Source organism: Doryrhamphus excisus, chromosome 12, assembly GCF_030265055.1.
Source record: "Doryrhamphus excisus isolate RoL2022-K1 chromosome 12, RoL_Dexc_1.0, whole genome shotgun sequence".
NCBI lineage: Eukaryota > Metazoa > Chordata > Actinopteri > Syngnathiformes > Syngnathidae > Doryrhamphus > Doryrhamphus excisus.
This window is the reverse complement of record NC_080477.1, coordinates 11,042,294-11,061,978: the sequence shown is the minus strand read 5'-3', so window position 1 is coordinate 11,061,978 and position 19,685 is coordinate 11,042,294. Positions and strand designations below refer to the sequence as shown.

At 39.1% G+C, this 19,685-nt stretch overlaps 2 protein-coding genes across 4 annotated transcripts; one reads left to right on the top strand and one right to left on the bottom strand.

Annotated features, from left to right (window-relative positions):
• Window positions 1-721: 721 nt before the first annotated feature.
• LOC131139455 (vitamin D 25-hydroxylase) lies at window positions 722-5,947 on the bottom strand. The gene is made up of 5 exons (XM_058089099.1): window positions 5,633-5,947; window positions 5,271-5,412; window positions 4,561-5,193; window positions 2,775-3,104; window positions 722-1,741 (listed from the first exon to the last, which is right to left on the bottom strand). The coding sequence occupies exons 1-5, from the start codon at window positions 5,870-5,872 to the stop codon at window positions 1,536-1,538; spliced, it is 1,551 nt and encodes a 516-aa protein (XP_057945082.1). The 5' UTR covers window positions 5,873-5,947; the 3' UTR covers window positions 722-1,535.
• A 5,034-nt stretch (window positions 5,948-10,981) lies between these two features.
• On the top strand, window positions 10,982-14,467 carry calca (calcitonin/calcitonin-related polypeptide, alpha). 3 transcript variants are annotated; one of them, XM_058089210.1, is made up of 5 exons: window positions 10,982-11,114; window positions 11,265-11,356; window positions 11,446-11,574; window positions 12,900-13,086; window positions 14,112-14,467. In XM_058089210.1, exons 2-4 carry the CDS (start codon window positions 11,271-11,273, stop codon window positions 13,060-13,062), a joined length of 378 nt encoding a protein of 125 aa, XP_057945193.1. In that variant the 5' UTR covers window positions 10,982-11,114; window positions 11,265-11,270; the 3' UTR covers window positions 13,063-13,086; window positions 14,112-14,467. The 3 variants fall into 3 exon arrangements, with proteins under 3 accessions (XP_057945193.1, XP_057945192.1, XP_057945191.1); XM_058089209.1 differs by lacking the exons at window positions 12,900-13,086; window positions 14,112-14,467 and adding an exon at window positions 11,885-12,288 and having other exon boundaries at window positions 11,449-11,574; XM_058089208.1 differs by lacking the exons at window positions 12,900-13,086; window positions 14,112-14,467 and adding an exon at window positions 11,885-12,288.
• The last annotated feature ends 5,218 nt before the right edge of the window (window positions 14,468-19,685 follow it).

Below are 19,685 nucleotides of genomic sequence, written 5' to 3'. Positions count from 1 at the left end.
TTAGACTTTTACAACAAAGTATCAGAACTTTTCCTGGAAAAGAATAGAATGAGGGCTGCACAGTGGACAAGTTGGGTTTCCTCCCACATTCCAAAAACATGCTAGGTTAATTGGTGACTCCAAATTGTCCATAGTTATGAATGTGAGTGTGAATGGTTGTTTGTCTTTTTGTGACCTGTGATTGGCTGGCGACCAGTCCAGGGTGTACCCCGCCTTTCGCCCGAAGACAGCTGGGATAGGCTCCAGCATGCCCGCGACAAGCTGTAGAAAATGAATCCAAAATAGAGTGAATGTATTTCATGTGCAGATAAATAGATCAAATATAAACAAAAATAATAAAATAAATACAATTATATAAAATATAAATAAAATATAAAAAAATAAAAAAAATCGAAGTATGAACACAAATGTTTTTCAGTTAATAACAACGAATATACTTTTTTTTTTTAAACCAAAGTCAATTATTCTCTTCTGTTTCTTCTTATCTGCTTACTGAGCAACCTGTGTTAGCATTAAAAGGACTCCAAAGAGTCAGTGCCTCACCAGCCATGAACCGCACTGCACGTCACTGTCTATAGTGCAATACAATCTGCACACATTCATTTCATTTCTGTAGCAGTGTCCCCTTGAGAACATATAATAAAATGGTACATTCATCCATTCAGTCATAACAATTCCCAGTCATAAGCATAAAACAGACGCTTGACAGCAATGACCACGTTTAATACATTTAGTATTTCAATTGACAAAAAACAACAAATAATTCAAGTCATTGTATGTCAAATTTCCAAGTCCAACATAGTCATTTTCCTGCTTCTCACTTATCCACTAATTCTTCAAGTATTGACAATGTACAAAATTGGAAGACAGACACTTGTAAAAGTTGTGTAGTTGAACACCTAGAAATACGTAACAATAAAAAAAATACTTTATAAGTATCGATAAGCACCATCAGAAAGTAAAAAAAAAAAAAAAAAAGGGATTTGTAGAAATCCACCATCTGTTACATTGGAACTTCTAAGAGAAAGTTCTTCCAAAAAGCTCTCTCCCTGGAGATGGTGTCAAAGTCGCTTCAGATGACGCAAAGCTGGCCTGTTTCCAGCTTCACTGGAACATTCTTGGAAAGTCCTGTTTCTGCCCACAGGTGCAAATCGGTGGTATCATTTGCCTGGCCTGACGCTGCCCTGAGAAGGAAGGGCTCTGAACCAGCACGTGTGTACTTAGTATCAATCATTGACTTATACACAACACATCCCTGGATCATCAAAGTTCATAGACATTTTGTATCCTGTGCTCAGAACTGCTGTATGCTCGGCAGAACTCAATCGATAACACGTCTGTCTTTGCACAGCATTGTGTCTATTGTGCAAACATACATATTGCCCGGTACAAAGATTTGATGACCGGCAAAAATGCACCATTACAGTCCCAAATGATACAGTCTTATGTGGTACCTGTGTGTTGTGGAGTTGTACAAAAGCGGATGTTGTTTTATTGTAACATAAAGTCTAGGGACAAATCATTGCCCTTCTTGCCTACTTGGGATAAGGAGTGTCTCCAAAGTGCTGCCTGCGGATGGCGCAGATGGAGTAAGGCTTAGGCTGCAAAGTCATTCCCAGTTTGGGAGCCACTGTGGGAACGCTACCTGGCGGAAACTGAAGGTGGAACCTCTGGAGCAAAGTCGTGAAAAAGAGAAACATCTCCATGCGGGCCAGCTGCTCGCCAACACAGTGACGCCTCCCTAGGAGACAGAAAGAAAAGGCCTCAATTTAGACTCTTCATTCTAACAAAGCCCAACAATCACAACTTTAGGTATATGTCAATTTTAAATACATTTATGTCCATTGTTTGGTCAGAGAGACATTAACTTAATAATGTATTTTATTGTGATAGTAGTCTATTGCACTGCATCACACTGAGAGCTGTTTCTAATATATTAGTTAACTTGTTTAACTACAGTAGTAGTTGCCCCTTCCCTTGCTGAATTTCTCTACTTTATCGCAGTTTTTTAAAAAACATATGAATTTCTACACTTTATCTAAGTTTTTTTTTTAAAAACATATGATCAAATTATACAGTTTCATGGCTGAATATGGACTATATTGTTAGTATATAAATATATATATTTAAGCAAATTATATGTGTTTAATGCCCAAGGTAAGCGTTGTCAAGCTTAAAAATGGTCAAATTAAGTAAAATAGAAATACAAGATATAAAGACGTTGATGATATGTAGTATTCTACCCTAATCACTGCATGTCAGTAATGTTACTGTAATGTTCGGTGAGACACACAATCACAATTCACCGTAACAAAACAAGTTGAATTGTCTCACAACAGCCACAATAACCCGTAACTAAAAATTAGAATAGGTAATACGAGTGTAAAGGTGACTATAGGGGTGCTATTTCATGTCTAGAGGGCTCTAGCTATGTTACAAACTGTATTGGTTGGATTGGTTTCCCATAGTCTTACTATGAAAATATTGCATTTACTAAATAAAGAATACTGCTTTGCGGAAATTCAGTTATCACGAGTGTTATCAAGAGTGCTAAAATATTAGAAAACACCTCTCATTATGATGTAAACACAGCACATTACATTACACCGCATTAAATAATTGTTATGATACAGTGTGCCCTTGAAAATGAAGACTTTTTGATCCAGCTTTTGTATGATAGGTTTGTGTTATATGTACAGTCTGACCAAAAGTTGATGACCATTTCATACAAATAAAAATGACTCTTTGTCAAAAGGTCCCAGGAGACTACTAACCCAGTGAGAATGGCAAGAAGGCTTCACGTCTCACAAAGTTACCATTGCTGTCCAGAAACCTCTGTGGCGAGAAAACCCCTGGGTCCGTCCAGTATTTTTCATCAAAGTGCACTGAATACAGGTTAGTGATCACCATAGTGCCTTTGGGAATGGTGTAGCCGTTCACTTGTGCATCCTGAGAGGTGGCCCGGAAAATACCAAGGGGAACAATGTTGCAGAAGCGCAGGATCTCGTGCAGAACTGCCTCCACAAAGGGCATCTTTTGTTTGTCCTCCAAAGAGGGGGGTCGGCCATTGGTTAGCACGCTGTCGATCTCTCTGTGGACTCTCTCTGTGTTGCACACAATAAGACACACAGACAGAATTAGAAGTGATACACATTGCACAAAACGCAGCTAAGTAGCAATTGCATTTCTTGGCATCCCAATAAATACTTGCCCTTGACTTCCAATAAGGTTATGTTGGTGCCTATTATAGAGCAAGGACCATATTTGTGTTCATAGCTTTTATGGACGGAACGTCCAGGTATAACCAAAGCGTTGAGGCTCTCATCACGCTTTTGGGATGAGACTAAGCACCTCCAAATTGCAAAACCTGCCCCTAGCAGGTTGAGAGTGAGGTGTTTCCCCAGGTGACTACTTTTCATGGATACTTTTAATTATTTACCCTTAAGACGCCAGAGTTTTTTAGCAAAAATATCCAGTTTTTATACCACTATTATACTACTACGATACTACTATTTCAAAAGGTTGTAGCTCGAAAGTGGGTAGAGATAAATGTATACTGAAAATAAGAAAAATCATCAGTATGACCCAAAGTTTGTGATGTTAGTAAATTCACTCATCTAATTTGCATATCATGACATCACTAGGCTCAGCAAGACAGAGTAAATGTGTATGAATGAGAGGGACCCAAGTGGAAGAGTGAGATGAGGGGGAGCAGAGATACAGAAGGTGGAGAATTCTAACTACCTGGGGTCAACCGTTCAGAAGAGAGATTGTGAAAAGGAGGGGAAGAAGCATGGAATGGGTGGAGAAAAGTGTCAGGCGTGTTGAGTGATAGAAGAGTTTCAGCTAAAATGAAAGGAAAGGTATACAAAACTGTGGTGGGACCAGCCATGTTGTTTGGTCTAGAGACAGTGCCAATGAGGAAAAGACGGGAAGCAGAACTGGAGGTAGGATTCTGAGGTTCTCATTGGGAGTGACCAGGATGGATAGGATCAGGAACGAGTACATCAGAGGGACATTACATGTTAGAGGTCTTGGAGATTAAGTCAGAGAGGCCAGACTGAGAAGACCAAAGAGGAGGTTTATGGATATAGTGAAGGAGGACATGAGGGTAGTTGGTGAGACAGATGCAGAAGACAGGGTTGGATGGAGGAGATTGATTTGCTCTGGCGACCCCTGAAGAGAAAAGCTGAAAGAAAAAGAAGAAGAGGCAAGCGCCACAAGACAAGAAGAAGCTTGAAAAAAAAAAAATCTAAAAATTTTTCAAGCCTTCCAAACTCATTTTAGTCAAACACATAATGAATTAACTTTTTATTTCCTGATACAAAAGAGTAAATATAAAATCTAAAAAAATAAATGTGATTGGCATTTTCAGGAGGTGTTGGTCCAAATTTCCATTTTGGAGCCTTGATGGAGGTATAGGCTCCTCCCATATAATAGCAATATTACACAAAAAACAATAATAATCTTAATGGTAATGGAGTATAGATGCAAGTTGGTAAGCTTTGGTGAGGTCTACGGTCTACTTTGGGAGTACAAACATTGGACATCATAGCTGACCTTGAATGTTGGGGTAAAGAGCCATGTACAGCATGGCCCATCTCAGGGTGTTGGTGGTGGTCTCCGTGCCAGCAATGATGAGCTCCCCCACAGAATAGATGAGGTTGTCATAGGAGAAGGAAGAATTTGGATTTGCTGCATTCTGCTCCAACTCATCCAAGTAGGCATCAACGTAGTGCCGAGGTACATGGGGTACCCTGCCTCGGGAAAAGCCCTTAATGACCTGCAGCAGGAAGTCGTAAACTTCAGCGGCATTGCGGAAGAGCTTCTGGTGCTTCCCAAAGGGCAGGTACTCGATCCAAGGGAAGGCGTTGTAGAGGAAGGCCCAGCCGCTCACCGCCAGCTCCACGTTTTCGCTGAAGATCTCGATCATGTGCTGAAAGTTACGGTCGTCATAGCTGAAGCGCTGTCCGAAAATGATCAGGTTTGTGATGTTGGAGACGGCGTTGGTCACAAGGTGTTTGGGGTTGAAGGGCTTTCCCTTGTGCTCGTCGATGGCGTCCACGAAGAACATGCACTCCTCCGAGATCTTCCTCTCGAAGAGCCTTTGACCGCTGCCAAAGTAGCGGAACGAGTTGCAGGCCAGTTTACGGTGATCGATCCAACCTTTGCCGTATTTGCAATTAAGAAGACCTTGAGGTGAAGGTCATTGAGGTGAATGCTTCATTACTGCAGTCCATATGAAATGTCATCTTTTGTGTGGCTCTTACCGCCCATTTTTGTCATTTTCTTGAAGAGAGGCAAAGATGGCCGATCCGCAAACACCTCACTCTGATGGTAAAGGCATTCTCTGATGCAGTCGTAGCCGTTTAACACCACAGTCAGGATTCCTCCCAGGTCCAGACTGAAAATCTGCACCATGTACATGACAAAATTAGCCTCATGCAAAATGAGTCAAACCTGCACACAAACTATATGCATAAACTAGAATAAGTTCAAGTCATTTATATAAGAAATTACAGGACAGTGAGGTGATAAACTTTCTGCAGGAGGCTGCATGTGTTGGTTTCGTAACCGTGCCTGCCTTTTTAGCGTGCACGTGCATGGCTGTGCAGTGGCACAGTGCGCGTACCTGTCCGTGAACTTCACTCTGCTTCTTGAGGAAGACGTGCGGCTCCGTGACCAGAGACAGAATATTCCCGATGACAGGGATGGGAGAAGGCCCCGGGGGGAAGCCAGGGGGTCTTCTCTGCTTGACGAGCTGCCGGAACAGCAGGACAGCAAGGAAAAGGAAACTTACGCAGCCCATAACCAGGAGAACCTGCGCGCAGGACATGTGCGCCAGAGACGACGGCGATTTAATTGAGACCATCTTTGCCAGAAAGTGTGCTCCGTGCACAGCTCGCCTCCCTCCGCCGACCTGGACTGCTTGGCTTGAAGCTGTGGAGAACATATGTATCATCTTGCACATTTTCTATCCCCCGCCTTCTGGACGAAGATTGGCCAGAAAGACAGCTGTTACTGAACTTTGCTCCGCTCTTGATCAATAATACCGATCATTTTGGTTTTTTTTTTTTATAACATTCTAAACACAGGTTATATAATGTGTACAATTATGCTCATTGCATATGCTTATATGCTTATATGCTTATAGTTTGACAGTGCATACGATTTTATACAAAAACACTAACCATTTTTTGACAGCTATAACTCTTATAGATGCTATTTATGGTGCATTCTACAACATTACATCAAGGGAGACCACACTGTTTCCATGGAGGGCCGTATATTGAAAAATCAAAACATACTGAGGATAGTTTAATATATTTAGAATTTTGTATAGAGGCACCAAAAGTTATATAATAATAAACATTTTTATAATGTCAGGATTTCACGTTTTCACGTTGTACATTTTGTCGTCTGTTTTCCCCATTTTGGGGGGCTTAATATGATTTGATTTGTGTAATATGCCACAGACCAATAGTTTAAAAAACTATTGCAGGCCAAGGGTGTCACTAGGACTGAAAGATAGGGGAAGGGGGGGCTTAGCCCTGAGGGGTGTGCATAGGAATGTGCACACATAGGCTTCATCAATGAATTCATTATTCGAAGCACATTTATCAGGACCCGTTATCTGTCTGACTCTCTTTTCCTTTTCTTTCATGTCTGGATGATTCCCTGACTTAAAACAATATCTAAACACACTAGTAAACATACAGGTATATGTATACATTGGATTTACAATAACTGACATCAACTTCTAATTTGTGAACAATGTGATGCTAATGAAGTACTTGTCTTCTAAATAAAAACACGGCTGACTTCAGGAGCTTTATCTTGGTTTACATGTTGCGTATTTTTATTTCGAAGACTAGACAAGAGGTATGTTGCTGTTCCTCATGTGAAGGCACATGTCACTTCTAGGTCCCTTCTGGTTTATTGAGTACCAACACATGAAACCTGGATCCCTATGGCCACGGAGACCATCAACTTGCATTGTGATACACAGCAATGCAAACTATCCATTCATTCTTTTGCTAGGGTATGCTGGAGCCTATCCCAGTTGTCTTCGGGCAAGAGGCGGGGTACACCCTGGACTGCAGCCAATCACAGGGCACATATAGAAAAACAACCATTCACACTCACATTCATACCTATGGGAGGAAACCGGAGTACTTGGAGAAAACCCATGCATGCACGGGGAGAACATCCAAACTCCAATGGATGTCCAATGGAGATTTTGTAACTATGTGGCCAACATTGTAACCACTATGCCAACATTGTAACCACTATACCACCGTGCGGCCCACAATGCAACATCTGTGTTGTGGCCGGTGAGTAGTCATATAGTGGTCTATTCCACTCACAAATAGGTTTCAATAAAGAAAGAAATACATGCACTACATCTGTTGCATAGATTATATTGACTGTCAAAGTTTGCAAATGATTAGAATGACAAATTCAGCCTCTTGTAGTTCATCATTCTAAATGCTGCACAGTTAAATTGTAATTGATAAACCCAGGATGGTTACTTGTAATTAAACTTCCTGTTTTGGGATGCTGAAGACCAAACATGATATGTTTTCAATTTTTAATAATTGAAGAGTTGTAATGACACAATGTTCATATGAGCCACTTTTGCTCTTTCAGCAAAGAAAGCTTGGCCGACTAAGTCAGCAGCTGCTGATCCTTTAAATGTAGACTGCTTCAGGTCAGGCGCTACTACATTTTGAGGTTAAAGGTGGAGGTATGCACTACATTCCAACTTCTCTTGTTGCTTGTTGTCTAAAACCCTGAACTTGTCTGCACACTTTATTTTTAAATATACAGTACGCAAAAGTAGTAGTTGCAAAGACAAAATGCAATTTTTTTTTAAAACAAATGAACCACAGAATTGGTAGGAAATGTTCATGTCCAATTTTTGTTCATCCATGATTAGTCACTCCTCATTATTCACAAAGCTGTTTATCCAGCTGTTTCTTCCCGCTGAGACAGCTGGCAAGATTGTTTGCCTGGCCAGACCTCTGCCAATGACTCAAGTTTGTTAGGGCTACCTAATGAGGACATTCTTGCAAATGGTGTATTTGCTTCCTGCCAGAACCCCTGACTAAAAAAAAAACAACAACGCTGGAAGCATCTAACATATTTGTCAAGTATAATCAAATAAGTATGTTCCTATCGTAGCATCATCTGGTCAGGCCTCTTTTGAAATATACAGGAGAACCTCTAAAGTCAAACACCCCCAAACGCTTCAACATTTTCTGGAAAATATGCATCAAAAGTCAAAATAAATAAGGAGTTTAAACAAGTGTCACCAAGTCATGAAGAACTGATGGGACATTCATTATAAAAGGGTACCTGTGATGACAAAGAAAACAAGTGTGATGATAACCATAGAACCAGCAATGGAGCATCATTGTCATGATCTATGTGCTGTCTGCTGTGTCTTGGGAGGAGCTACCTGGACACCTGGTAGCAATCATCATCTGGCCCTTCTTAAGTTGAACTGTAGACAACACTCATTGCCAGACTGTTCCCAGCTCTTTGCTTGCTTCCTGCTCCTCGCAGCTTTGTGTTTTTGCTAGTGTTAGCTACCTGTACCTGCTTGGTTTTCAGTAGTGTTTTTGTTGGGCTTTTTTCCCTGCTACATCAATCATGTATAACAAAGTTTTTTGTAAGACATAGTTTTACCCCCTGTGACTAGGTTGAGGTGATTTATGTTGTATTTTGTATTTTTGTGTTTCTTTTACTACTTGTTGAACAGCATTTGTTAATATTTTTTTGTTACACGGACTGACTCCTCTATGCATTGGGTATCCAGTATTTATTGGCACTGGCAAAATGTAACATAATTAAACATCGCAAGGTTTTATGTCTGCTTATATTATATATTCTGTCTGCTATACCTCCATCAGATAACAGTAATGTTTATCACCAAACATTCACAATTCAGCATTGTGAAATTTGAATATTTTTTTCCTTTCCTCCAAAAATAATGTACCACCACATATTGTATTTACTTGTATGTTTTTTTTCATTAAGGGTTAAGATTTCGCACTTTGTTCAGTGGTCAATGAATGCACCATAGCTGTGTGCTAAGGCACAAAAGTTTGTTTGGCAATGGAAGCACAAGCTTCAATCGTCAATGCAGCCTCAAAATCTGCAGCAAGGTGAACACAAGTTAATATACAGTTCCACTTCACACTTCACTATTAAGTGTGATAAATGAGGGATTACTATATTATCATAAGTCGTTACTGGAATTACAAGAGTATGGCTCTTCAATCATTCATTGAAGTGTGAGTACCTACACATTTTATACTTGATATGTGATATATATGCGTGTTAACAATGGCAACTGAAGAGCGAAAGGGAGGGATCTAAAATAAGATGTTTTTCTGTTTTCAGAATTAGTTCACTTTACAAATAATGGACTGTTTTTTAAACACCATGCCCCAATTAACTGCATCATACACAATCCCCTTGACTTAGTAAACACCACACCTCAAATAGTTGCCTCCATTTTTTCAGTTGTTTTCTATAACTTCTGCAAGACATCCTTGCCTCGACAGACAACATCAGCGCAGACACGGCATCTGTAAAGCTGTTATTCAGTGTTGAATTTAAAAAGAAAGTGCTACTGTCTGAAAATTAGCAAGGAGGAGATGAACAGGAAGCTTTTACTCTAGTGACTACTGAGTAGTGTCCAGCAATAAAGCAGCTGAGATCTACCCTTTGAGGTTTCTTGGGAAATTGCATTGTTGTCTAATTCATTTTCCTGAATATAATGAAATTCAAAGATTGATCACAATCGACAAACCGCAGTTCCTGTTGTCCTCTATTGTGTCATGTTCCAATGAGCACATCGCCCTGCGTATTCCAGTATTACATGATTATTTAACATCTGGATGACTGGGAAGAGTGTAATTGTAGCTGTTCCCAGTAATTTGCAGCACCTGCATGCCAGCTGCAAGGGCATGCATAGTTCTTGTAACAATGTGCTGTTAAACTGTTTCCTTTACTTTCTATCATTGCCTTGGAGATCATGGGATCAGTGAGGAGATATATTTTTTACAGACATCTGATGTTCATCCAATACTTGGGGATTGAGCTGACATCAGCTGATTTATCCATCCATTCATTTTCTATACCGCTTATGCTCACGAGGGTCACGGAGTATGCTGGAGCCTATCCCAGCTGTCTTCGGGCGAGAGGCAGGGTACACCCTGGACTGGTCACCAGCCAATTACAGAGCACATATAGACAAACAACCATTCACACTCACATTCATAGGGAATCGAATGTGGGTCTCCAAGCTGTGTGTGCTAACCACTTGTCCACCGCTTATAGCAAGCAAGAATAGCAAAAATATATTTTGACAGAATTTTGAAGTTATTATTTTAGAGTACAGTTAGTATTACTACATATTTTTGGTTAAACTGAGGACTGTACGGCGTAAAGTGGTTAGTGTGCAGGCCTCACAGCTAGGAGACCCGAGTTCAATTCCATCCTCGGCCATCTCTGTGTGGAGCTTGCATGTTCTCCCCGTGCATGCGTGGGTTTTCTCCGGGTACTCCGGTTTCCTCCCACATTCCAAAAACATGCTAGGTTAATTGGCGACTCCAAATTGTCCATAGGTATGAATGTGAGTGTGAATGGTTGTTTGTCTATATGCGCCCTGTGATTGGCTGGCGACCAGTCCAGGTTGCCTCTCGCCAACAGACAGCTGGGATAGGCTCCAGCACCCCCGCGACCCTCGTGAGGATAAGCGGTAGAAAATGAATGAATGGTTGAACTGGGTAGATTTTTGCAGAGCAAAGTGGGTTCACCAGCAAAGCCCTTGTCTTCTTACTGTGACTAAATGTTATATTTGATACTTTGATAATAACCATTCAATTCCCCTGACATTTGCAGCATATTCATGATCATTATGCAATGATGTCACTTACGTCTGATTTTTTTTTAATGCTTTACCAGGACCTGTGATTGGCTGCCAGTGGACCATGATCAAGTGCTCACAGAACCCAGGGGAACATACATAAAAGCCTGTTCTGTGGGAGCGGTCAGCACATCCTCCTTGATCCTACAGTTTTCTCCACCAATACCAGCTTAAGGTAAGTAGATACTGACTCTTTATATTGGTAAAATACTTTTCACCAACCTCACGTGGATGGAATTTGGATAGAGGCTTGTATAGGGCATAGTACACTGAGTCTATACACTTTTTGGACTGTGCATGTATTGTATGTTTCCCCATCCCTTAGGGAGTCATGATCACACTGAAATTTGGGACTCTTCTTCTTGCTTGTGTGCTGACTTTCTGTCAAATGTACATCTCACAGGCAGCACCATCTAGGTAAGAAATGTAGAAAGAAGACACTGCACATAAATAAATGATGTGTTGATGAATTTAGCACAGAAGCATCTAACTATACTGTATTTCAGAAGTCGTGAAGATCCCATGACAGATGGCGTCACTCTATCCAATGATGATATTCAGAAGTTACTAAGAGCTATTAAAGAATTTATGCAGCTTGCTTTAGATGATGATCACCAAACAGCTGATGGAAACAGGTAAATTTGATCCTAGTATAATAATAATAATAATAATAATAATAATAATGGTGCATTGGATTTCATTCAATCATCAGTCAGTACCAAACGGTGTCTATGAACTGAGCATGGTAGTGTATATCTGCAATCATGCATGATAAACATCACCACAGAAAATCAAGCAAGTTTATAATGTGATTTGTTAGCATGCCCATTTCCATGCATGCCATGTTAAGCAATGTAATGCATGTAATACTATCCATACATTATGCACCTGCATCGTGTCATTGTCACTGTGAGTTGTCTCTGCATGTCTGTGTCTCTTTAACAGCCCAGATAGATCCATATCAAAGCGCTGCACCGGCTTAAGCACTTGTGTGTTGGGTAAACTGTCCCAGGATATTCACAAACTCCAAACGTATCCCCGCACAGACGTGGGAGCAGGAACACCTGGAAAGAAGAGAGGTCTAGCTGAGCAATATGAACATTATGGAAACACGTATAATTGATATATTCAGTATGTATGCTCTCTTCATTGGGCATCATGATGCTTTGTTATCCGTTTCTACGTATACGTGTGCACGTGGGACTTGTGATGCATGCAGTTTTACCTGACTCACTTCAGAGGAATGTCCGACATTTCATTTTCTTCTCAGCTCAAGAAATACATTATACAGTATAAGCTTGAATATGGCATGGATATTATTATCAATGGTATCATACACTTTTGTCTGGCATTTGATGTTGTCACTTCATACAGTATTGTACAATAAAATACAAATTTAACACATTATTATTAGTATTATTAACAATAAAAATATTTATTCCAAATGACATTACTTGCTATATGTGTAAATATATGTATATATAATATATGAATATATATAACCATAACTGTATGTATATAAGTAAAAAATATAATACACAATTATTATTCTTATTCAACTAAATTTAGACTACTTTGCAGCATATTCACCCATTATAATGTAAACACACGCCAAAGTACTGTTATTTAAAGATTTAATCATAAAAAAAGTTAAATATGATTCAGTGAATATGTACTGCATTTTTTAAACTCAAAAGTCTCACAGAACCCAGAATTGTAATTCAAGTCAAGTCAAACCAAGTCAAGTCAAGTTTATTTATATAGCCCTTATTCACAAAAGAGTCTCAAAGGGTTTTATAAGCTGGCAACAATCAGCAACATCCCCTGATCTGAGTCCCCATGCAGGCTCTGAAAAGGATAAAAATGCCATTATATTCTTATTTTGAAGAACAATAACTTTTTTGTGGACAGTCATCAAGTCCTTTTTGATCTTGAATGTGAATTAAATGTCTTGTGTCAGCAACACAACAGCGCAGAAGAGGGCATGCAACACTGCCACCTGTGTCACCCACCGCTTGGCTGACTACTTGAGTCGATCGGGAGGTCTGGGCTACCGCAACTTTGTTCCCACCGGCGTGGGTGCCCAAGCATTTGGCAAACGGAGGCGACGCAGCCCTGAATGAACACGCAAGAATTTACAGTATATGGTACGAAGACTGTCGACTCATGACATCCTCACAAAATAGGAAAAATGTCATGTACATCTGGGGTGTCCAAACTTTTTCTACTAAGGGCCATGTCTGAAAAATGAAAGATTGCATTTCAATTTGTGAACCAACACATGTAGATATGAATAAGAAGTTATACATATTTCAACAAAAAAATGCAGATATACTGTAGGTGAAAAAGTGTGTATAATACGAGCTTAAATGTTCCTTATATTTGAAATTTCCTCTTCTCAAACGTAATATTTGTAATATTATGACCTTATTCACATAATATTTTGACTTTATTCCCATAACAGTATACCTTTTCCCCTCAACCTAATTTTCAGAAAATTACCACTTTAATTTTGTCCTTGTGTTTCATAATATTACAGCTTTTGTTGTAAGTTGTAATATGATTAATATCATATTTTCTTTAATATTTCAACTCTATGCCACAGAAAATATAATAATTTTATTATTCTTGGAAATAATATTCTTGGAAAATTGTGACTTTTTTCTTTAATATTTTTACTTTATTCTTGTCAAATTACAGCAGTTTTTTTTCAATGTCTGCTGTTGTTATTTCAACTTTCTTCTCGTAGTTATGACTTTATTTCCATAATATTTTAGCGTTATTGTCACAATATTATAACATTTTCCACAATAATTACAACTTTGTTCATTGTTTTGTTCTCATAATATTACATTTTTAAAAATCTGTATTCTTTCAACTAGAATAAACTTTGTACTTTCTAAACTTTCTTTCTATAAACTTCCTAAAATGACATTATTTTCCCTCATATTTAGATTACATATTTTTTCTCCTCACAAGTATTACAGACTTTTCATTTTTTTCTGTTTATTTTGTTTAGTTTTTTACAATTTTTTTAGGATGTGGCATAGGCTAATAAAAAAATAGCTATGTGCCGCAAATGGCTCCCGGGCCACAGTTTGGGCACACCTGATATAATACATCATTAAAGAAAAATATAACCATGTTTATTTTCTCGACTCTGCTTTTCTAGGCTGGAAGAGACCAAGCTGCATCATTGTGCCTCCACTTCACACGTTATGAACTGATGTTTGATTCTCACACCACTGCTGGTGTTTCTTGTTAGTCTGTAGTTAAGCACAAAGTTGTAAATTATACTCGTGTTGGGAAGATATTGAGCTTTGCAAGCAGAGAGGATGGAAGAGCCTGTAGCTCAGCTGCCCTTTTGACCTGTGTCAGAAGTATCATGTTTCATACTAGAAGTTTGACTGTGCATCTGTAGCACTCATGAAACCTGGAACAACTGTGGCTGTCTTGTGGCTTCAAGTAAATCATGTGATCAGATTTAATCATACTGCACGTTGCAAATGCAGCGGTGAAACCTGTGTTTATGACTGTGACTATGTAATATAATCTGTGAAATAATTGTGAGCTGAAAGCAGTAATAAATTGTATTTAGCTACACGAGGTATTTTGGTCTTCTTGTGTTTTGTGTGGAGGAGCAGTAAACCACACTGCAACATGAACACATGCACGTGGCACAATAAACTGAATGGAAATCCCATTACTCGACATGCACATTCCCAGTGTAAGGGGGGACCATTTGTATTGAGTTGTGGACTCCTATAGAGCAGTTACACACAATAACCCACACAGAAAACTTTCTAGATCTTCCAGAATCTGCACCTATTCCAGCTGTATTTCCTTAGCTTTCCAACAGACTTATTTCCTTGGATTTCCACACCACTGTGATTGGTAACAGCTTGTACAAGGCACACCCATATAAGGAAGTCCGGCTCACTGTGGAAACTTAGTGTTTTGAGCCATCCCAAACATATTTCAGTGCTTTTAGTTACATTTTAGTATTTTAGTACTATTCTCTGAAGTGATCAATTAGTAGTTATGATATAGTAAATTCATATGGTGGAGGAAAGATAAGAACATTGCATTGTATGAACTGTATTTCACAAAAGTGAGTTCCATTACCCTACATATCAGAAACCATTTTATTACAGTATATCTTCTCAAGGGATAATACTATAAAAATGGAACTTGGATATAAACCGGAATCTCGGTTTTCATCATTAATCAGCTCAGATCATGCAAACGGTTGCATGGAGGAAGAGCGGTTAGCATGTTCGCCACACAGTCAAGAGTACGGGAAGAACTGGGTTCAATTCTCCGCTGGGGCATCCCTGTGTGGAGTTTGCATGTTCTCTGCGTCTTCGGGCGAGAGGCGGGGTACACCCTGGACTGGTCGCCAGCCAATCACAGGGCACATATAGACAAACAACCATTCACACTCACATTCATACCTATGGACAATTTGGAGTCACCAATTAACCTAGCATGTTTTTGGAATGTGGGAGGAAACCGGAGTACCCGGAGAAAACCCACGCATGCACGGGGAGAACATGCAAACTCCACACAGAGATGCCCGAGGGTGGAATTGAACCCTGGTCTCCTAGCTGTGAGGTCTGCGCGCTAACCACTAGACCGCCCAAGTGAAATTGCTAACATAATTTATTTATATATACTTGTACACTATATATTTATTTAATACCCTTTCATATAATTATAGGTGCATATATATATATATATATATATATATATATATATATATATATATATATATATAAAGTATAAATAGAATGGTTGATATACAACACCCAGCAACCAGGTGATTTAAATCATGGGGGTTGACTCATGTGATTCTGTGCACCCAATCAGGATATCACCCCTTGATCACATGACACATGACACTAACCAATAAATAGCCAACAGGAAGACACTCACCAAAGACACATGGGGAAACACTTGCTGCACAGGTAGGGTTTCAAATGTATTTCAAACATAACAATATGTTTTAACACTGCTGCATCTAAATGCATTATAGGCACCAACTACCACTGCTGCGACCGACTGAGAGTCTATCATACTATGAGTATTTCACTGGTTACAGCTCATTTAAATTTTTATCAGTGATAAAAATTCACACAAAATGGCAGTCCAAAGCATTTCAGCTGTTATTAGTTACATTCCTCTGCTACAAAAGATATACTGTATGCGGAAAGCCTGAAACTATTTATTGTTGGCCTAACAACCCCATCGGGTATTCAGGCTATATCTCTACAGAGTGAGAGTGAGTGTGTGTGCGTGTGTGTGTAGCAGACCCTGGTCTTCATGGCTGCTGGCTCCCTTAATTGACATGCTTGTTCTGCCAGCGTGCCTCTTCAGGGAGAGGGGATTGTCAAAACAATATGCTTCATGAATTAACATGACATACAAAATATTTGCTCATGTGTAGCGACATTTTGTCTCACTGTTGACATTAAGCAACACGTGGTCAGCTTGGGAGAATATCTACAGTACTTGGTTTTATGTCCTGACACTCAAGTTCTCTTCAAATCATCCTAAAAAGGTTGAGGCTTGGAGTTTGAACCCCATAAATTGGGACCTTGCCGTTGTGGGTTGTGTTTATGGTTTGTAGGTTTGATTCAAAAATATTTGTACAAGAATTCATCTAATAATGCAGTTCAACTGTGAATATTGTGTTCATCAGCTGATCATATAGACTCAGCAATGCATGTTTGTGCTCTGGAAGCATTTCACGTGCAAAACGCTTTTTAAGAATAACAACTGTTGGGCTGTGGAGAGGACACACTTTCTGTTGGTATGTGAGACTAGAGCTGCGTTAAATTATTTCTGTATTTTTTTATGTTATCACTAAAACAATAGAAAAAGATGATGGATGAAAGACAACTGCAAAGGACCTTGCATAAATAAACATTTTCAGCATATTGTTTTCACCCAACAAAATTTTTACTGCAAAACAATGCACATTTATTTTTGCGGGTCTCAGGAGGCTATAAAGATAAATGGTAATCTGTAATAAGGTATACTGTAACTCCAGTAGAAACTGGACAGTTTTTCAAGAAAAGAGGTTACTTCAAAGCGTCTCTCAATGATAAGTATCTTTGGCATTTTAGCGTTAGTTTTTGTACAGCATCGGAAACATTAAATGTGGTCATTACATGTTTTTGCAGGACTATCAGTGTTTAAAAAAAAACTCTGGTAGAAGCAGGAAATTGCTATTAGTGACCACACTCCCTGTATGCACACTCTATAATGCTACACAGACAACATATTTTGCTTCATGACATACAAAATTAAACAGTTAGACTGATAAACCACTACTTACTGCTTGCTCTTCTGACTCTTCAAGTAATGTTGGAAAAGTGTCAGGTTTTAACATATTTGTTGGCTAATCCAGTTGCATACTGGCGCATGTTCACGAAACAGTCCAGTGTGAAATGCCATTAACAGATTAAAATACATACATACATTCCATTTGCCGGTCCATTTGCCACTTGTGATTGATGGTGGCGTCTTTAGTAATGGTAAACAAATATTGTAAACAAATTACATCCAATGAAACAATTTTTACAAGCCATTGCTAGCAACCTAAACACCGAGAGTGTATCTGGCCACACCCATAATGAAGCCCGCTCCTCTGTGACATCACAAAGGAACACTTTTGCAACTCCCCTCTGAAATCGAGCGTGTTGAGCCATCCCAAACTTCTTTCAGAGCTCACTTTCAAAAATTATCTGAAACTTTGGCATCATTTAACACAAGAATATTACATTCTTACTACATTTATAGGTCAGAAAAGCATAATAAGGTCCCCTTTAATATTTCTTAAAATATGGTTATGGAACTAAAATGCCACACGGTAGACCCAAAAATAATTCACATGCGTTAAGCATGCAGGAGGATAAAGGCGGAGCTTACTGATGCTGACTGCAACCAATAACCATCAGCAACAGAAGGCCTTAAGGGTGGAGCTTCAGATTGTGCAATGGCATCAATCTAATACTGCTTACCATCCATCAGTGCAAAATGTGACCACTTGTAATTCATCCCCAGTATAAATATTTAGTTTAGGAGTATATGTGTAACCGAATAATGCAAAGAGATATTGTTTGTGGAATATATTGTGCAAAAATCAGAACTCAACAGCCTAAACATACCTTTGGTGGATGAATGATGCAGAGCAAAGTTTGTTTTTAATATGCTTGTACTCTCTCTGGTCCATATCCCAGATGATTCCAGACAGAACAGGACGGACACCCCATAGATGTGAGCAGTCATGTGTAACGCAAAAGCTAATGAAGGAGATCAGAGTTATTGTTTGAGATGGTTCAAGGGTCATCTGAGCTGTTGCAGACGTCGGCTCTCTGGACTGTCTGGGGACTGGCAACTGTCACTTTAGTCTAATCACCATCTGGTTGACAAAGTGGGAGCCAATTAAAGTTGTTCCCATTGTAATTGATTAGCGCAGTATCAGTTGTTTGCTTTGGGACTACATAACCTTTCTTTCAATGGATATTTAAAAGTACAACTTTGAGTTCCTAATACAAAAATCCAACTTGACAAATTGTCCCAAATGTAATGATAATCCTTGAGGGTGGGGATAAAATACATTGACACTGTATTTCATAAAACAGCAGTTGTATGACATAAAACTGCAGTAACTCTTCTCTTGTAACAGGCTCTAGTGACCCAGTAGTGCTAATTTATTTGGAAATCTGGGAAAAGATAGTCCTCTACACTGCACTGCCATCATGTGGTTAAACATGATAAGACTTGTGCTTCTCATTGAGCTGGTATAGTTAGTACATCCATCCGTTTTATTTATTTTTTTTGCTTATCTAGGTCCGGGTCGTGGGGGCAGGAGTCTCAGTAGGGAGGCCCAGACTTCTTGCTCTTCGGCCACCTCTTTCAGTTCCAACTGTAATAATAACTGTAATAACAACAACCTGTACCAGGTCTTGTTGGTTTTCTTCTAAACTGTATACGTCACAGACTTCAAATTTCTAATCTTTGTGACATTATTCCTTCATCTTGGTGTATAAATCATTTATTTTGGGATTGGGTCACTGTTTCTTGCCAAATACTTGTGATATACAATTAAACCACTGGGGGACGCTGTTTCCTCATGTGATGCACTCCTCCACAAGTGCTCAATGCAGTTATGCCAGGTCACGTGAGGGTGGGCTACTCGCATCCAAGTCAAATGTGACGATCACATTCTTTTCTTATTTGACGAGCGAATGCCAGGTGAATTTTCGCTATGATGAACACCAAGTTCACTGGATTTAATTCATCAAATAACCTAATTTGGGTTGCTTTTGTATTTGATCTGCTACATAAGCTTAATTTTGATGCTTTTCCAAAGGCCATTCATCTTAAATTGGCCTGAAGCTTAATATGAAACCCTCTAATTTCCCTGGCTGTAGTTTTTATATACTTGCAATGTAGTGTTACTATTACAATCAATTATTTGGATGTTTCACAGAACAATATACCAAGTGCACCGTTTGCTGTGAATATTTAATAAAGCAATAATTGCTAAATATTATATAATTAATTATAATGCACTTGTATCGGCCCCATTGGTCGATAAATGAAGGGAAATGACCCAGTTGCAGTTTCACTTAAGATGCTCAAGATGGCACCAAAGAACCACACAAGCTTTCTTTGCATTCATTTATTTATATGAAATCAATTATACAAATACTTTTAGTCAATCAATCGGTTGATA

What these genes read in the sequence shown, in the direction of transcription:
- LOC131139455 (XM_058089099.1), bottom strand. Translation starts at nt 5,872, where the DNA reads ATGGTCTCAATTAAATCGCCGTCGTCTCTGGCGCACATGTCCTGCGCG. An exon ending in AGAGTGAAGTTCACGGACAG is followed by an intron (nt 5,413 to 5,632) that starts GTACGCGCACTG and finishes TACATGGTGCAG; the next exon opens with ATTTTCAGTCTGGACCTGGG. An exon ending in CTTCTTGCCATTCTCACTGG is followed by an intron (nt 1,742 to 2,774) that starts GTTAGTAGTCTC and finishes TCTGTCTCCTAG; the next exon opens with GGAGGCGTCACTGTGTTGGC.
- calca (XM_058089208.1), top strand. Translation starts at nt 11,271, where the DNA reads ATGATCACACTGAAATTTGGGACTCTTCTTCTTGCTTGTGTGCTGACT. An exon ending in TCACAGGCAGCACCATCTAG is followed by an intron (nt 11,357 to 11,445) that starts GTAAGAAATGTA and finishes ACTGTATTTCAG; the next exon opens with AAGTCGTGAAGATCCCATGA. An exon ending in CAAACAGCTGATGGAAACAG is followed by an intron (nt 11,575 to 11,884) that starts GTAAATTTGATC and finishes TCTCTTTAACAG; the next exon opens with CCCAGATAGATCCATATCAA.